General features: G+C 37.5%; 1 protein-coding gene across 1 annotated transcript in view; it reads right to left on the bottom strand.

The window, feature by feature from the left end:
• Positions 1 to 18,215, bottom strand: part of mamdc4 (MAM domain containing 4) — a 51,481-nt gene that overhangs the window by 11,191 nt on the left and 22,075 nt on the right. The window contains exons 12-19 of the mRNA XM_057818338.1: positions 12,033 to 12,125; positions 11,823 to 11,960; positions 11,595 to 11,734; positions 10,575 to 10,680; positions 10,377 to 10,481; positions 8,935 to 9,069; positions 8,667 to 8,794; positions 8,370 to 8,586 (exon numbers count right to left, since the gene is read on the bottom strand). Coding sequence (XP_057674321.1) covers positions 8,370 to 8,586; positions 8,667 to 8,794; positions 8,935 to 9,069; positions 10,377 to 10,481; positions 10,575 to 10,680; positions 11,595 to 11,734; positions 11,823 to 11,960; positions 12,033 to 12,125 — 1,062 coding nt within the window. The remainder of the gene's footprint in view (positions 1 to 8,369; positions 8,587 to 8,666; positions 8,795 to 8,934; positions 9,070 to 10,376; positions 10,482 to 10,574; positions 10,681 to 11,594; positions 11,735 to 11,822; positions 11,961 to 12,032; positions 12,126 to 18,215) is intronic.

Raw genomic sequence — 18,215 nt, 5'->3', positions numbered from 1 at the left:
CTTTTGTCTCAAACTAGCCATAAAAAGGTCAGTAATTATATTTATTATACAAAATATCGGTCATATTCACCTTAGAATCATTAATTGATGTTTAATATTTCGTTTAAAAAAAAAAAAAAAAACACTTAAAAAAAAATGACTTAAACGCATATTTTAAATTTTTAAACAAATTACGTCACAATGAAAAAAATGCCGCTTGTAAAAAAGTCACGGATATCTACCTCATGATTATCGCTTCATTGTATTTTTTTTGTTACCGTTGCATTTTCCCAAATATTTTTACATGATAAATAATCGATCCAAAAAAGAAAAAGAAAAATACATTTAAAAGGATAAATACATGAAAAAGAAAATCTCAACCACGCCTCGATGTCTGCGATTTCTGCATTGCGACCCTTGTTATATGACCATGTTTCACCCAAAAAGTCCCCCCAAAATCCGGCTGCGGCCATTCACATCTGCGTCTTGACATTCGATGACCCGTGCTACATGGAGTTTTCGGATCGAAACCAGTTAAGTATGCAATAATATCTTGTTAAAATCATGGCGTCTTTAATTGTTCTCTCGCGTGCTCTCACCTCCAGTTAGGGTTTTAAAAATTGAGATTTTAAGCTTTTCTTCCGCTTTTGTTTCAGCTCTGCCATAAAACGAAGGTAATTAAATTGCAATAGGAAGGTAAGAAAATTGAGATTTTAAGATTTTCTGGGGGAAGAAAAATTTTGAACAGGAGGGCATTAAAAAAAAAAAAAAAAATTTTGAAACAGCAAAACCCTATGTATATATAACCCTACACTGTAAAAAATTGCTGTAAATTTACGGCCAATTTTGAACACTAAAATACCGTTTTTATGTTCAACAGTTTATTACTGTAGTTAGCAATGCATTGTGGGTAGTTAGCAATGCATTGTGGGTTACCAGCATTAAAGTAACAGACAAATGCTGTAAACGGTATGTTAATGTTTCAATTACATGACACTACCGTATTTTTTGGAAACTGAGTTTAGACTGGAAATTTGGAGCATTGTGGCAATATAGACTATGTTTTTTGCCAATTGAAATTAAAATAACTAGACACCGCAAATAATTTGCCATCAAATCCTGGAGGACCTAATTACCCATAATTTGGATGTTGGAGATTCTTCAGAGGATGACTTTAGATGACATTTGCTGCTCTTCATTGCTTGTTGTTCAACTTATATTGGGATTTATGTGTACCAATTTATAAACGGTAAGTTAATGAAGTCTTACTCATATTACCTAAAATGTTTTATATTAAACTAAAGTTCTGAGGATGCTGGATAGCGATATAAAATATTGATGTTAATTCCTCTGGAGTGCCAGTAGAGGGCAGTTTTCTATTGTTTTGCAAAAGATGCAGCTGAGAGAATTTTTGGGGGAAATAAATAAAAGTGTCTCATATGTATCCAACAGTGGAGTTACAATACGATAACATTTATTTTGAATTATTTCTCTATTTATATGAATATTTATTTAATAAATTTATTATGTTTATGTTTTGATTGTTAGTAGTTTTAAATTTTGAGGTTGCAAATGTTAGCTAAATGCATTAGCGTTAGCTGTACCGGATGATGTATGGGTGTTGAGCCTCAGACTACAACACAATCACATCGACGCAAACACCAGACTGGATGTTTGGTTGGCCTATACGCTATATTATTGTATTATTTGACGTCGCCTCCATTCTATTCTACTCATGTTATGTTTCTTGTTGTATCCCCACTCTGATCTAAACTGGCCCTTCTCCAAAAATTGTAGCATTCCATCACCCTGAAGGCTGATTTATGCTTCTGCGTAGCGGTGGTGGCAGACCTACGCCATTAACGCAGACCCGATTACGACCCTACCCCATAGCCTGATGTGCACCTCTAAAAAGTCCTGACTACACATCACATCAACGCGCGTGACGTGAACGTTGAAGGACTGTGATTGATCCGCTCAGAACATTGTTTCCGGTTCAGCACAACAACAACACCCTTTTCAAACATTCGCTAACGACTTCTGTGTCGCCTACGCTTCAACATTTGTATTGACAACATTTGTTGTTTAATATTAATTAGCTGCAGCTGCAAATGCACACGTTCCATCTCCATTGCCATTGCTGTCAATGACCGGTGGAAAATTAAAGGAATTCAACAAGAATCCCCCAAAACCATACAAAGACAAAGCCACACCAATCTAGTGGTATGGCGGTGAATTACTGTGGAAACGTCACTGGCTGCGACAAACTTTGTCCCCACGTCACACATGTGACCAATGTTTACATTTGGAGTAAATTAGACAGGTGCTTTTTTGCTTCAATTTTTTTTTTTTTTTTACAAACTCTTACTTCTTCATATTGAAGAACAACATGGACAATTATTTTTCAACCATTGTAAAATCAAACCCTGATAAACATCAACAAAAAAGCATTGAGCAGACAACCAGGGCGTGAACTGGAAAATCACCGGCATGCAAGCACTATGTAAACGATGCACAGCTGGAAGAGATTGGCCAATCAACCCATAAGCAACCCAGAGCTATAAAAGCAGGAAAGGAAGATGGCACCCTGGTTTGGCTATTGAAACTTGCCGTCCTGTGCAGCTGGAGACGTTGGCAAAAGATAACCAGAGAGGCAGCCGGTAAGCAGCAGAATTAAAAGATTAAATGTGCCAGCAGCGGCCATTAGTGATGGGTCCAGTGATACTAATGCGCCGGCGCGCGCGCCGAGCTCATGGAGCAACCCCTGCATCGGTGCGCGTATCGCTACAAGAAAATCACGTGACCGATGCATGAATTCATTGAACTGTGTCGACACAGTCATGACGCGGCAAACTGCTTCAAAAGGAAGCGCGTCTGTCAACGCGATGGAGCTGCTGAAACAATCCACATCTCACGGTTACTTCCTCGTTGTCTACATGCTGTGGAAATGGACGTAAGACAGGGAAAATGCAGTTGTCATCTTCCATTCAAAATACAATTAATTTTAATGTAAATCTGAGTTTATTAGTGTGACAGGTACACGCGGGTCCGTCATTTGTGGAGCCTTGCCTACACCTTTACCTGCATTTGACATGTTAGCTTAGTGGTCAGAGCGAACGCCACTCGTCCCCGACGCGTAGTGCGCGCGGGTTTGAGTCCTGGTCAGAACGTATCGCAGCGCAAGACCAAAATTTTCGGTTTTACTATTAAAGTTATTTTTTTTTTGCAGGTGAAATGTTGCATTTGTACTTTGTATATGACTAACCTGCCATATACAAACAGTTGCCACCTCCTCAATGCTGAAGCATTACTGGCCCAAGCATGAGAATGAAGTTTCTGATAATCCCAAAATAAACACAGGTATAGAGCCATTCCTTTACTTTCCCACAGTCACTTTTTTGGTAATTTATTAGAAATCTGTAATTAAGCTATAATTTATTTTTTGTCCACTTCAATTTCTTTCTGGTGGGTTATGGTAGCACTTAGATGACGAAGTGGGGAGTCAAGAAGGCAATGCAACTGTAGATGAAATTGCAAAAGTGCAACGATGCATGGCTGAGTTGAACATGAACCGAAGCCCAACTGAGCCAATGGACATCTTATCCAAACCTCTTTCAACTGGAAATTCTTGTGCATGCTGGCATCATTGGTTCCATGCGAGTGTGTTGTCCACAGCAGGCTTGTTTGATTTTAAAAAGGTAACCAACTAAATTTTAAACATTAAAAAAAAAAAACTATGTTTTTGAATAAAATTTTATCAGAACAAAAAGTCCACAGGCATTCCTCATTCACCCATTCATTATTACTTACATTTTCACATTATAATATATGTTCACATAATTTAAAGATATGGAATAATGCAATATGAATGCAAAGACTTAAATTATTTGATTTTACATGCTATGTCATCAATTCAGTGTCAGTCTGTCAAGTGGGTTGCCTGTAGGGATTTTTTATGTCCAGCAGGTGTCAGTATTCAATGACACAGTATCCACACTGTGTCAACACAGTGTGTCACTGTGTCGACACGCTTCATGAGGTCTCACGGACCCATCACTAGCGGCCATTACCACATGGCTTGACTCACCGGTGGAAATGTTTGGGCAATTGTAGTATATATTTTAGGGGTAATTTGGGATTTGAGACACTGACATTGACATTTAATGTATTCTAGCTTTCACTGTTTGTTGCTGTGTTAATTAAAACAATGTAATTTAATGAATTTGTCCTTTTATGGTATAGAAGTTTAAATATTTAAAAATGAGAGATTTAAACACTGTAATTTGAAATTGGTTATTGACTGTGCAATTTAAAGAGTTAATTGACTGTTCTAAAGTAGTTGTAGTTTAAGTGCTAGAGATTCAATGTTAATGTTGAATTGTTTAGTCAAATGCAACTGTTGACATTTTCTTTTTGTATTTATTGAAGGTTTTCACCTAATGGAGAAAGGTTTCCACATTGCTCAAATAAAAAGAAAAGCACGGCCTCCCAAATTCGGTATCAGTTCTTCAACGATTCAGCACACTCCTGCTCGTCGTTTGTCCTTGACCGATCACCACTTCTGACCCAGCCTGTCCTGCTTGACCCGATTACGCCAGATCTCCAGCCTGACCTACACGACCCGGCTGCACAATCTCTCTAGTTCCTGTCAGTTTTCACTGCCTGCCAACACGATGAAATAAAACCTGATCTGTTTCGAACCTGACACCCGCATTTTTTTCTGTACTAGACGGAAATATATGCATTCATGGACTGTAAAGTCATTTTCCCAAATAATAGTTAAAACACAGTATATCGTTAAAAATGCAGCATACTGCAGCTCCTCAGTTGCCTGCTCTTTACTGTGAATTCTGGCGATACAGGAATATAGTTTTTCCTGGATTACAGACTATTAAATATTTTTACATTACCAAGACTGTAGAATAACAGTCTGGTAATGGCAATCCTGCTGACGGACTTATACTGTGTTTTCTATAAATACAGGAATCAACAGTTTTTCTGGATTACGGACTATTACTGTGAAACATTTTTACATTACCAAGACTGTAGAAGAAGTCTATAAATGGCAACCCTGCTGCCAGCTCTTTACTGTTATTTTACGCTGAAATTTTTTACAGTGTATGTATGAAATTATTAGCACATTATTATATCATTTCATATGTTATTTGGTGTATGGAGTGACACTGATGGTTTGGTAAACTTGTTAGCATGTTCTTTATGTTATAGTTATCTGAATAACTCTTAATAGCTATGTTTTGTTGACACTCCGGCCACGTTTGCTTTTCGTTGTTCATGCATCATGTAACATTATCATACTGTACACTTATTCAGCATGTTGTTCTCTATTGTATTTTTATTTCAAAATTGCCTTTCAAGATGACATATCTGTTCTATGTGTTGGACTTATCAAGTAAATTTCCCCCCAAAATACGACTTATACTCTGTGCGACTTACATTTTTTTTTCCTCTTCGTTGGGCATTTTATTGGTTGTGCGACTTATACTCAGGTGTGACTTATAGTCCGAAAAATACGGGTACATACACAGTCTCTCCCAGACAACACAATTACAAATGTTTTCAGTATGTGTTTATTTTTTGGATTTGTATTGGAAAAACACAAAGCTAAAGAGAAAAGCCAAAATGTAGACAATTTTACACAGAATACAAAAAATGGGTTGGACAAAATTGTTGGCACAGTCAACTCAATATTTGGTTGCGCATCCTTTAAAAGAAATAACAGACAGCAATCACTTCCTACAACCATCAACAAGTTTTGTGCACCTCTCAGATGGAATTTTGGACCAATCTTCCCTTACGAACTGTTCCAGGTCCAGATTTGAAGGGTGCCTTCTTGGTCGTGGGTATTCCAACAGGACAATGACCCAAAACATACCTCAAATAGCACCAAGAAATGGTTGTAAACAAAGCGATGGAGAATTCTGAGGTATCCATCAATGAGTCCGGATCTAAATCATATTGAACACTATGGAGAGCTCTCAAAATTGCAGTTGCAAGAAGGCACCCTTCAAACCTGACAGGAACAGGTTTGACTGGAACAGTTTGCAGAAGAAGAGTGGTCCAAAATTCCAGCTGAAAGGTGCACGAAACTTGTTGATGGTTATAGGAAGCGATTGCAAACGATGCGCAACCAAATATTGAGGTAAGGGGGCCAACAATTTTGTCCAGCCTATTTTTTGAGTTTTTTTTCTAAGTTTGTGTCAATTTTGACCTTTTAAATCAGCTTTTTTTTGTCTTCCAAAGCACATCCAGGAAATAAACACTTTCATCCTGAAAACGTTTGTAATTACATTAATTTCTTTGAGAAAATGCTGTATTTTCTGGAAAATTCCAGGGTAACCAATCATTTCGTCCATGACTGTATATATAAAGCATTAGAGAGTACAACAGTATGTCAATGTGACGCAACAAACTAGGAAATACTACTCAGAACCATGGAACAAAATATATATTACATGGTGTAATCTGACTCTTTTCCGTGGGGCAAAGTGAGCAACCAAAATATATTTTGAAACATCTCTTGGCAGTTCAACATCACTGCAAACTATAATCACAATTTAAAAAAAAAAATTGCTTAATACCTGATTAAAATAAAACCCGAGTGTTGATATACAATGGTACCTCTACATACAAATCTAACTTGTTCCAGAACCTGGTTTGTAAGTCGAAATGGTCGTATGTCGAGCGGGATTTTCCCATAACAATACATTGAGATTAATTTGTTCCACTGCACAAAAACCTACGCTAAATCCTTAATAAATACTGCAGTTACAATTACTAATAGCATCTACACATAGCAAAATAAATGAATTATAAATACAAATAATAATAATAATGATAATAAATGTACATTTAAAAAAATAATAAAACATTTTTATTGTCATCTTAACTTATAGAGACTGGCGAGCAGAGGTGGGAGGAGAAGGCGGGTGCATGTGGATACGGTGAGGCGTGTTCCATCTAATTTAACAAATGCATTAAATAAGACACATGTAAAACAACTAAGTTATGAAAAAATATGAAATACCAAAAGCGGTTTTATTGTCACCTTAACTTACTGGTGAACGGAGGGAGGAGACAGTGGATGTGTTTGTAAGTCTGGGGAAGTGGTAAGCTGCGTTGTCTAGCCAGTTCACTCACACACACACCACGCTCATATTTTTCTATCATTTCCTTCTTGATTTCAATCGTAAGTAGAGATGCACGATAATTATCGGTCCGATAATTATCGGTCCGATAATAGAAATTATGACGTCATCCCAATAAATCCGATAACAATATATACTGTATTATCGGGCCTAATCATAATATTTTTGGCATGGTGTCAGATTAGGATGTGTGTGTTTGTTTCAACTCCTGTTTTGCCAATATGCAAAGTTTTGTTACTGTTTTAGAGGCCGTATTTTTCCTTCACTAATTTAGAAACCTTACTATGCCAATTAGCAAATGTTTGCATTTTACAGTGTTATGTTTGCAAGTTATTGAGAGGTCTTTTGGTTATTGATAGGCTTGCTGTTCTGTAATTTCCATTTTAAGAAAGTTGTTTCATGGACCAAGACGACAAAAATCTCCTCTCCTGTTGCACCAAATGTTTTATCTGCTGACAAATCACATTACCTGTTGGGTTTATGTTTGTTTTATGTCAGTGCTCATTGTTCAGGGGAACACATCGTCAATAATATTGACAGATTGATTGTGATTAACTCAAATTATATTTATTTGAAAAAAATAATATGGACACTTTATTTGAACTCAAAACTTCTTGTGTTTGTTTTGGTTATTATAATAATGTTCATGTCATCATAAAATTCTGGTTCGGTCAAAGGCAATTCTAAGCTGAATCAAACATTAGTATTTTTGACCTACAGGTGTTCAAAAACTCTATATACATTGAATATACTGTACATTGAAAAATTATAAATATATATATACACAGATATATACATATATATACATATATATATATATATATATATATATATATATTATCGGTTATCGTATCGGTATCGGCCTTAAGGAGCAGGAAGCTATCGATATCGGTATCGGTTTTATAAAATTGATATCGTGCACTCCTAATCGTAAGCGTCACTGTTTTCCTTTTTTCACCACCTGCAATAACCTTCTTGGGACCCACGTTGATTTCTCTCACAAGAACATTCGCCATGGGTCAGTTTTGCGCCAAAATAATGAACTTGCGCTGTCATAAATCGTTGTATTTTGAGCATGTCGTCATATGTGGGGACAATTGACGAGTCAAATTTTACGACGGATGTCGAAAGGATTGCATGTCGATGCAATCGTACATTTGTCGAGGTACCACTGTTATTTAAGAAATGTGTGTGTATTTTGCAAATTTTGCTAATGCTCATTACCCTGTCCTGTCCCCAGAGTGTGATCCGTTTTGGGTCCCGTCTTTCTTGCAGTGTGACCGTTTCTGCGGACCCAATAAGCCTCACCAGAGCTTCTATAGCCACACTGCTGACCTTCAAAGGAACAGAACCTAGGCACTGAACAAGGACGGGCCACTAGTGACACATCATCAATGGCCACCTGCCCATCAAAACCGGAGCGTACAGCCTCAAACATCAGCTGTGGGAGGTGTAAATATTAAAGCAAGTGAGATAAATGGGAAAGTGATAATTCCATGCCATCAAGATGTTCTAGAATACCTGATATGTTGTGAGCTGGTGTGGAACTGGGCACTGAGCTTCATGCCATGTGTTGCCATGAGCTCCACCTCGTGTCCACAGCAAATTCTGATAACCGTGTTTATCAAATAACTTCACATTCAGCATTCCTGAAATAGACATCATTTCATAGTTTGTATTTTTTGTTTGTTTTATGTGTGTGAAATTTTGGGTGAGTGTGAGGGTTTTTATAGTGAATGCTTTTTTTGTAGTAGGTGTGATGGTCTGTTTGTTTGGCTGTGCACCGTACCTGTGTTTGGCCCGTAGATTTTGTAGAAGAAAGTCAGGCAGAGACCCGTATGACCTGGTAATAGTGGTGATGAGAGTAAACGTCCAACTGCACCACGCAGTGAAGAATTCCACATGTCCACTACAAGACTTTTACCTAGAGATTCAAGAAGGATGACGGAAAACAGTTAATATTTCTTTCCATATTTTTGCTTTAATTGGCATTAGTGCAACTTTTTAGCCTTGTACACACATATTTTACGAATATTATCATTATAATTATTAAGGATGTAATTGGAAGCGCTACCTTCGAAGGTGCAGAATGCGTCAGTCATCGTTTAGCTTGTGAAACACTAGCGGTAGTGTGCTTTGGCAACTCATTGTGTGTGTGTAAGTGAGCGGCTGTTCTCAGCAGCGGATTTGAGTGGAGTCACTCAATGAAGCATTTACTAAAGACAAGCATTTTATTTAGCATGTTATTCTTGCTTTAAAATAATTCACATTATGAAGGTGGCATGGTGGGACGGTAACATGTTTAAAATAGGGCTGTCAAAATTATCGCATTAATGGGCGGTAATTAATTTTTTAAATTAATCACGTTAAAATATTTGACGCAATTAACGCACATGCCCTGCTCAAACAGATTAAAATGACAGCACAGTGCAATGTCCACTTGTTACTTGTGTTTTTTTTGGGAGTTTTGTCACCCTCTGCTGGCGCTTGGGTGGGACTGATTTTATGGGCTTCAGCACCCATGAGCATTGTGTAATTATTGACATCAACAATGGCGGGCTACTAGTTTATTTTTTTTATTAAAAATTTTACAAATTTTATTAAAACGAAAACATTAAGGGGGTTTTAATATAAAATGTCTATAACTTGTACTAACATTTATCTTTTAAGAACTACAAGTCTTTCTATCGCTGGATTGCTTTAACAGAATGTTAATGTCAATGCCATCTTGTTGATTTATTGTTATAATAAACAAATACAGTACTTATGTACTGTATGTTGAATGTATATATTCGTCTTGTGTCTTACCTTTCCATTCCAACAATAATTTACAGAAAAATATGGCATATTTTATAGATGGTTTGAATTGCGAATAATTACGATTAAATACATTTTTAAGCTATAATTAACTCGATTAAAAATGTTAATCGTTTGACAGCCCTAGTTTAAAACTTTTTTTTTTACTTTTTTTTTTCTGGTATCTGATCGCGACTATGTACTGGCAGATTCTCAAAAACAGATGACTCAGGTGCTAAAATATGTGATCGGGACATCCCTTATAATTATACAGTATACCACTAGACCGTATAAGGGGTTTATTCCACCTTTGCCTTGGTAATTTTTTTTTTTTTTTTTTAAAGAACTAAAAATAAAAATATACTAGTATAAGGTTAAGCAGGACTGTCCAAATGTCTGCTCAGGAAGGGTGACCCTTGCAAGTGTATCCCGTACCAAACCCGATGGTGTGGTCCATCCCATTAAGAAGAGTCCAGTCAAAGTTGTCACTGTTGTCCTGGTGCCACCCACACAGCCCATCCTCAAAGTTACATGATGGCTCTGCCCAATAAGCATGCAAAACAAAGCTAATTAAGGCAAATGTGTTCTGAACCATTTTGGTTAGCTCTTTCAATGAAACGAGGTACAGTGTACCTGTAAAAGATGGATAATAGTGAACATGGCATCCAGTGAAATGAATATTTGTTACTTTAATTTTGACTGAAGGGAACAGTTTCACCGCATGAGATTCCAATGCCAACTGAGGGAGAAAAGAGGAAATAATTAGTGGCTTTAGCGAGGCTAATGACAAAGTATTTATTGACATGAATGGTTTAAGAGGCTCAACAGTGGCTTATGTTAGTATGCAGCTAAATGCATGATTATAGTTTGAAACATAATTTGACCCAGAACCAATTATTACTACTATAAATTTATATAGCACTGTTAAAAGCACATTCACAAAATGCTTAGAGAATAAATAGTCAAAAAACACTGTAGAATACAGAAGCAAATGTCATCAACACAAATAACGTGCAGACACTCTGAAAATCATGGGAAACGGTCAATAGTTGCACATGTATAAGTGCAGTTTCGATTTTTCCATAGACATCATAATGATATTGACGGGACACATTCCCCAGAGACTGCGCTACGCCTTTAAGTAAGGGGTCGTCCCATACTCCGCTTTAGTCAGTTGAAGTCGGTTGCAGTTATTCTCTCTAACACAAGCAGCGATCCAATGCCGGATTTAGGTTGAAAGACTACGAAAGCTGTACCGCACACAAACAGGAAGGATTGTCTCAGGAGTGATTTGTGAAATTAACCGCTACGGCATTGGCGTCATAATTCGCATTATTATTATTTTTTTTTTTTCTTTTCTTTTAACCAAGAATCGAGACTGTTTTACGTCCATATCCATAAAAAATTTAAGGATTTAAGCATTTATTCACAAGAATTTTCAATGGAAAAAGCTCTTTGTGTTTCCACTCGGTCAGCTTTGACGGAGATAGGCCCCCTGTTAATCGGCCACGCGCCCCGTTTCCCGTCAATATATTATGAAGTCTAGGATTTATCATTAAATTTGACCAAAAAAAGCTTTAAATCTCTAACCTTTCGTGAGAAATGTATCTAGTTTAATTACTAGTTAATTGAAATCTTGGAACAAATATTTACCTGAAAACGATGATTCCTGGCTCCGATTGCTACTTCAGCATGTTGCCACTCATCTTCCCCTATTTCAGTCTTTCCACTGAACTCCCACAATTTAGGCAACACGCCTAACTTGCTGTCTATCACCCTGATTGATAGATCACCTGCAGATATAATACTTTCATTAAAGTATATCCAAGTATCGTGAGGAATAAATGATGTGATACAGTACAATAAAATGATGAAGAGTACCAATGTGAGCCGGATTTCCGGTGAGTGCAAAATCAAATTGTAAGGTACAAGACGGTCCAGAGGGGCCCAAGAGAGGGGTCCGCATCTGCGCCTCTGTTAGTTGCTGGCCGGGGGCCTCCTCCACATAGAAATACTCTTCTGAGGTAAAATAAACATGTTTAAATTAGAGTTATTTCCGCATTCAGATCTGTTAAGTCTGTCAGTCTATACCGTTTGCTGTGGAATTTTGGTGAAGCACCCAACCTTGAGCGCCAATACTTGTGTCTGTCCAGCCAGAGCTGCCTTCAATGTATGAGAAGTCCCCTTTGACCAAGAAAAAAAAAAAAAAAAGTTACAGCATGATAATTCGGTAACAGTTTATAATAACTATCCATTATACCTAGTTACTGTTAATTAGTAAACTGTTAATGATTTATTGATTTGTTAAGTGTTTGCTAACAGTTTGTTCATAATTTATAATGATGCCTTATAGATAGTTAATATATCATAAATAAACTGATGGTTAATTAGTAATAAATGTCTTGTAAGCTGTATATCAATGATCTATACCTACACCTTATGAATTAGTCATATACCATAAACAAGCTACTAGTAAATGACTAACGAATGATTTCTCAAGTATCAGTTGATCGTTTATTTATGTTATTGGGACGTTATTCTAAAGTTGCAACTACAGTCCTTCTCATTTCTTGATTGTAAATGAGGAATAAATGCTACAGTGGTATGAAAAAGTATTTGAACTTTTTGGAATTTCTCACATTTCTGCATAAAATCACCATCAAATGTGATCAGCTCTATGTCAAAATCACACAGATGAATAAAACAGTGTCTGCTTTAACTAAAAACACCCAAACATTTATAGGTTTTCATATTTTAATGAGGATAGCATGCAAACAACGACGGGGGGGTGGGGGGTGGGGGGGGCTAAGTAAGAATTGTCTCGATGAGAAGCATTGTCTGATAGGCATCATAGCTCGGTCAAAAGAGCTGCATGAAGACCTGCGATCAAGAATTGTTGATTTATATAAAGCTGGGAAAGGATACAAAACTATCTCTAAGAGTATGGATGTTCATCAATCGACAGTCAGAGAAGTTGTCTACAAATCGAGAGAGTTTGGCACTGTTGCTTCTCTCCCAAGGAGTGGCTGTCCACCAAAGATGACGCCAAGAGTTCAGCGCAGAATACTCAGAGAGGTGAAAAAAAAAAAAAACCTAGAGCAGTGGTTCTTAACCTTGCTAAAGGTACCGAACCCCACAAGTTTCACATGTGGATTCACCAAACCCTTCGGAATTAGATAATAAAAGCCCCCCCCCAATTCTAAACCGATATATCTAAGCTAGCAAGCTCATAATTTCGCAAATTCCTCTTTAAAATTCTTCAAAATTAAAAACAGGTGAAAATTTGAGACCTTGCTGCCCATTGGTCTGTTGTATTCCCACATATTAAGTGTGAGTCCACCTTCCACTGAGCAGACCAATTTCTCCTCCCATCAGATCGAGGACTAGCAGTTAAAAGAAATCGATTATTAGTTCCCCCTTTTTCAATCCAAACTCAAACCTCACCTGTTCACTCACCTGTCCATAATCATCTCTAATTTCTTTGTGTTTTAGTTTTCTGCTACTTATTTTTTTATGTATTAGATTTTTTTTTTTTTTTTTTTTTGCACCTCTTTAGTATTTTAAATTTCCCCTAAACGTTCTATACTTGATTATTTTTACTTACTTTCATTCGTTCAAATGTTTTTTTTAAATGAGTGCACGGCGACCTCGAGTGCCAGAAAGGTGCCTTCAAATAAAATGTACTATTATTATTATTATTATTATTATTATTAAACCTGTCAATTGGGAGCAAACCAGTCCAAAAGCTGGTTTAAAAGCACTTTGCCTAGATTCAATAAGCATACGAAAATAGGGCTGACACTGACACAGTCCAATATGTCTGTGCACACAGCCACTATATGTTAACACTATGGCCAAGAATGGTGTTCATGGGAGGACTCAACGGAGGAAGCCACTGCTGTCTAAAAAAACATTGTTGCTCGTTTAATGTTCGCAAAAAGGCAATTGGACACTCCGCAGAAGGTTTACCATCCATACATCACAGCAAACTGTTGACAAACTCTTAACAAGTCGATGATATATAATTTGGTAACAGTTCACTAATGATGTTTTGACTAAATATAACGGATTGTTTTTATAAAATGTTATCAATAATTCTACTGATTTTCTGTCATGCTAATCAGAGATACAAAACGAACCAATCCTTTGATTTAAAGGTGCCCTCAACTTTAAGTTAAGACATTTATTTCCATAAGTGCGGAAGCCATTTAACCAGGTTTGTATTAGGGCTGTTTGATTTTGCATACCAAGAAAATTCTGATTATTTTCTCTCGAATCCGATTTCCTGAAATTGATTATAATTTCTGAGCAAAATAAAAATAATGACAAATAGAGTATTCAGAATCTCTATTTAAATTTATTTTTTCTTTATTAGAACTGAAAGTGCCGGTTAATTTAACTCTGTTCATACACATAGAAGAACCCCTTGGGATTAAGAGAATTTTATTTATACAACAGACTCCAGCTCTGTTCATAGTTAAAGCGACAATGAAAGAAGAAAGTGCAGATACCATTTGAAACAAAATCAAACATGAGAAAAGGTAGTCTGTAAACCAAAAAAGTCTGACAGCAAGTCAGTCTGGCAACCAGCTAGCCAACAAGTCAATCAAGTCAGTTAAGTGAAGTAGGTAGGCAGCCAGGCTCAGGGTGCTGTCATATTTCTCTCTGGTCTTACTTACATAAATTAATGAATAGTGCAAAACTGTCACTGAATAATAACAATATGCAAGGCGGCAATCACCTTGTCTAAACTAACAGAAATATGCACCCCAGTGAAGGTAACGAATAGAATGATTATGAGCACCTCATCTTTACGTCGTCAAGACGTCAGGCCGAACACATTAATGGGCCAATGAACAAGGTGCACCTAGATTCAATTTTCAAATGTAGATCCAAATATGACCAAAATATCTTATTGTATTAATACAAAAAACAAAATGACACGCTTTTAGTTACTGTAATTTAGTAGCAGTAATGTCGATGGGAAAACGAGACAGAGAGAAGAGAGACACACACCCACACACCCGGACAGACAGACACAAACACACACAGATGCATATAGTTTTATACTTGTACAGTGGGGCAAATAAGTATTTAGTCAACCCCTAATTGTGCAAGTTCTCCCACTTTAAAAGATTAGAGAGGCCTGTAATTGTCAACATGGGTAAACCTCAACCATGAGAGACAGAATGTGAAAAAAAAAAAACAGAAAATCACATTGTTTGATTTTTAAAGAATTTATTTCCAAATTAGAGTGGAAAATAAGTATTTGGTCACCTACAAACAAGCAAGATTTCTGGCTGTCAAATAGGTCTAACTTCTTCTAACGAGGCTCCACTCGTTACCTGTATTAGTGGCACCTGTTTTAACTCATTATCGGTATAAAAGACACCTGTCCACAATCTCAGTCAGTCACACTCCAAACTCCACTATGGCCCAGACCAAAGAGCTGTCGAAGGACACCAGAGACAAAATTGTAGACCTGCACCAGGCTGGGAAGACTGAATCTGCAATAGGTAAAACGCTAGGTGTAAAGAAATCAACTGTGGGAGAAATTATTAGAAAATGGAAGACATACAAGACCACTGATAATCTCCCTCGATCTGGGGCTCCATGCAAGATCTCACCCCGTGGCGTCAAAGTGAGAACAAGAACGGTGAGCAAAAATCCCAGAACCACACGGGGGGAACTAGTGAATGACCTACAGAGAGCTGGGACCACAGTAACAAAGGCTACTATCAGTAACACAATGCACCGCAAGGGACTCAAATCCTGCACTGCCAGACGTGTCCCCCTGCTGATGAAAGTACACGTCCAGGCCCTTCTGCGGTACACTAGAGAGCATTTGGACGATCCAGAAGAGGACTGGGAGAATGTGTTATGGTCAGATGAAACCAAAATACAACTTTTTGGTAGAAACACAGGTTCTCGTGTTTGGAGGAGAAAGAATACTGAATTGCATCCGAAGAACACCATACGCACTGTGAAGCATGGGGGTGGAAACATCATGCTTTGGGGCTGTTTTTCTGCAAAGGGACCAGGACGACTGATCTGTGAAAAGGGAAGAATGAATGGGGCCATGTATCGAGAGATTTTGAGTGAAAATCTCCTTCCATCATCAAGGGCATTGAAGATGAGATGTGGCTGGGTCTTTCAGCGTGACAATGATCCCAAACACACAGCCAAGGCAACAAAGGAGGGGCTTCGTAAGAAGCATTTCAAGGTCCTGGAGTGGCCTAGCTAGGCTCCAGATTTCCACCCCATAGAAAATTTGTGGAGGGAGTTGAAAGTCCGTGTTGCCCAATGACAGCCCCAAAACATTACTGCTCTAGAGGAGATCTACATGGAGGAATGGGCCAAAATACCAGCAACAGTATGTGAAAAGCTTGTGAATAGTTACAGAAAACGTTTGGCCTCCCTTATTGCCAACAAAGGGTACATAACAAAGTATTGAGATGAACTTTTGGTATAGACCAAATACTTTTTTTCCACCATGTTTTGCAAATAAATTCTTTAAAAATCAAACAATGTGATTTTCTGTTTTTTTTCCACATTCTGTCTCTCATGGTTGAGGTTTATCCATATTGACAATTATAGGCCTCTCTAATATTTTCAAGTGGGAGAACTTGCACAGTTAGTGGTTGACTAAATACTAATTTGCCCCACAGTATAGTGCAATATACACTCACCCAGACGTGGTGTTATATTACTGTCTGTCGTTGTGTTGTACATAAAAGTGTACAGACAAGGTAAATGAGGAAGTGTTTTAAGGCTGCATGTTTTATTTGAGAATCCACTGCAATCCTTCTACATATACGACATTACTTAAAGCAAGTTAAAGTAGTATTATGCAATTTCAATCCGAAGTTGGCTGGGCAAAAGTTGCCTGGCACGGCCAAACTGTTCTCCCTGTGTTTTTAAACACCGTGAGAACAGTCTGGGATCCAGCTCCTTATTGGCCTCTCGAGCCTGAACGAAATCATTCGTGCAATCAGATTTGTTTATTTGCGTGACGTGTTCTTAACGAGCAACGTCACTCTTGCGTGTCGGAAGTCGTCTCCACAACAACACACATGGGGAACGATAGAGCCGAGAATATGTCACAATCCGTGGTAAATTCAGTTTTAAATGACCAAAAACACATCGAGTCGCTAAAACCAACAGTCTGTCTCGCGCTAGCCATGTTGAATAAACTTCTCCATTCTCCGCTCTCCTCATATGTTTATTTCGAAGCGCTACAGTTTCTTGTCGCTTTAACAACATCACGTCTGCCCGTCGCTGATTGCAAGGGCGTAGGTTTGGTCTGAACATTGGTAGGGACGATATAACAGCATAACCTGCATGTACGCTTTTTGCTGGGGACGGGACATTCATAATGATCAATGCAAAATAAACCTGTATTGATTTATAATAACTTTTATGTGTATTGGTTAAGGCTACACTGTTCAGTTCAAACCTTTGTGTTCTAAAACTACTAAAGAAACATTTTGAAAACTTCTCCAAAAAATGTCCGGATTTTAAGAGCAAATTTAAATTGCATTATTTGAACATAGATTAAATTATACGAACCTACAAAATAAATACAGCTAGTTAATTATCTCTTAACGATCCAGGAATTTAAGAAAAATAAACATTTGTCTTAAGCCCACTCAACAATGTCTAAAAAAAGAAATTAAATATAACTGAAAAAACTTCTTGGTCAGGGAATAACAAAATAAATAAATAAAATTGGAGCTGTCCTTCATAAAACACTACTGCTTTTGTCCATAAGCACAGCCAAACTCAACCAAAAAATTAAAGCTCCTTTGGGCTGCTTTAAGACTACATAAATAAAATAAAAAGTAAAATTGGGGAAAATTAACTTTTTCAGTTAATTTAATGTTAACAGTAGAAAACACATACAGGAGGACCCTTATCTCTAAGCAGCTTCCTACTCGAGTTTTGCAGGTTAGCAAGTTCAAACAGTTTAATGTTATGCTAACTCTGATGCAGATCAGACTTTCAGTAGCAAAATTAGTGGTGTGTTCCCCACTTCCACAACATTGATGTCTTTTTACATGTCTTACAGTGGCTGCTACTGGCTGGGGGAAAAAAACGTGTGTGTGTGTTTGTTGGGGGGAGGGGGTCACGTCATCAGCCAATCAAATAAGCGTTTCGGGGGGGGGGGGTGGACTGGCACATTCAGCAAGTGAAACGTAAGTAAGTAAGTCTGAACATAATGAAAATAATTTGCTTAATATTGGTGGGGTCAATTACATTACAGCAATTAAAACA

Source organism: Corythoichthys intestinalis, chromosome 17, assembly GCF_030265065.1.
Source record: "Corythoichthys intestinalis isolate RoL2023-P3 chromosome 17, ASM3026506v1, whole genome shotgun sequence".
NCBI lineage: Eukaryota > Metazoa > Chordata > Actinopteri > Syngnathiformes > Syngnathidae > Corythoichthys > Corythoichthys intestinalis.
This window is presented reverse-complemented; position numbering and strand designations above follow the sequence as displayed.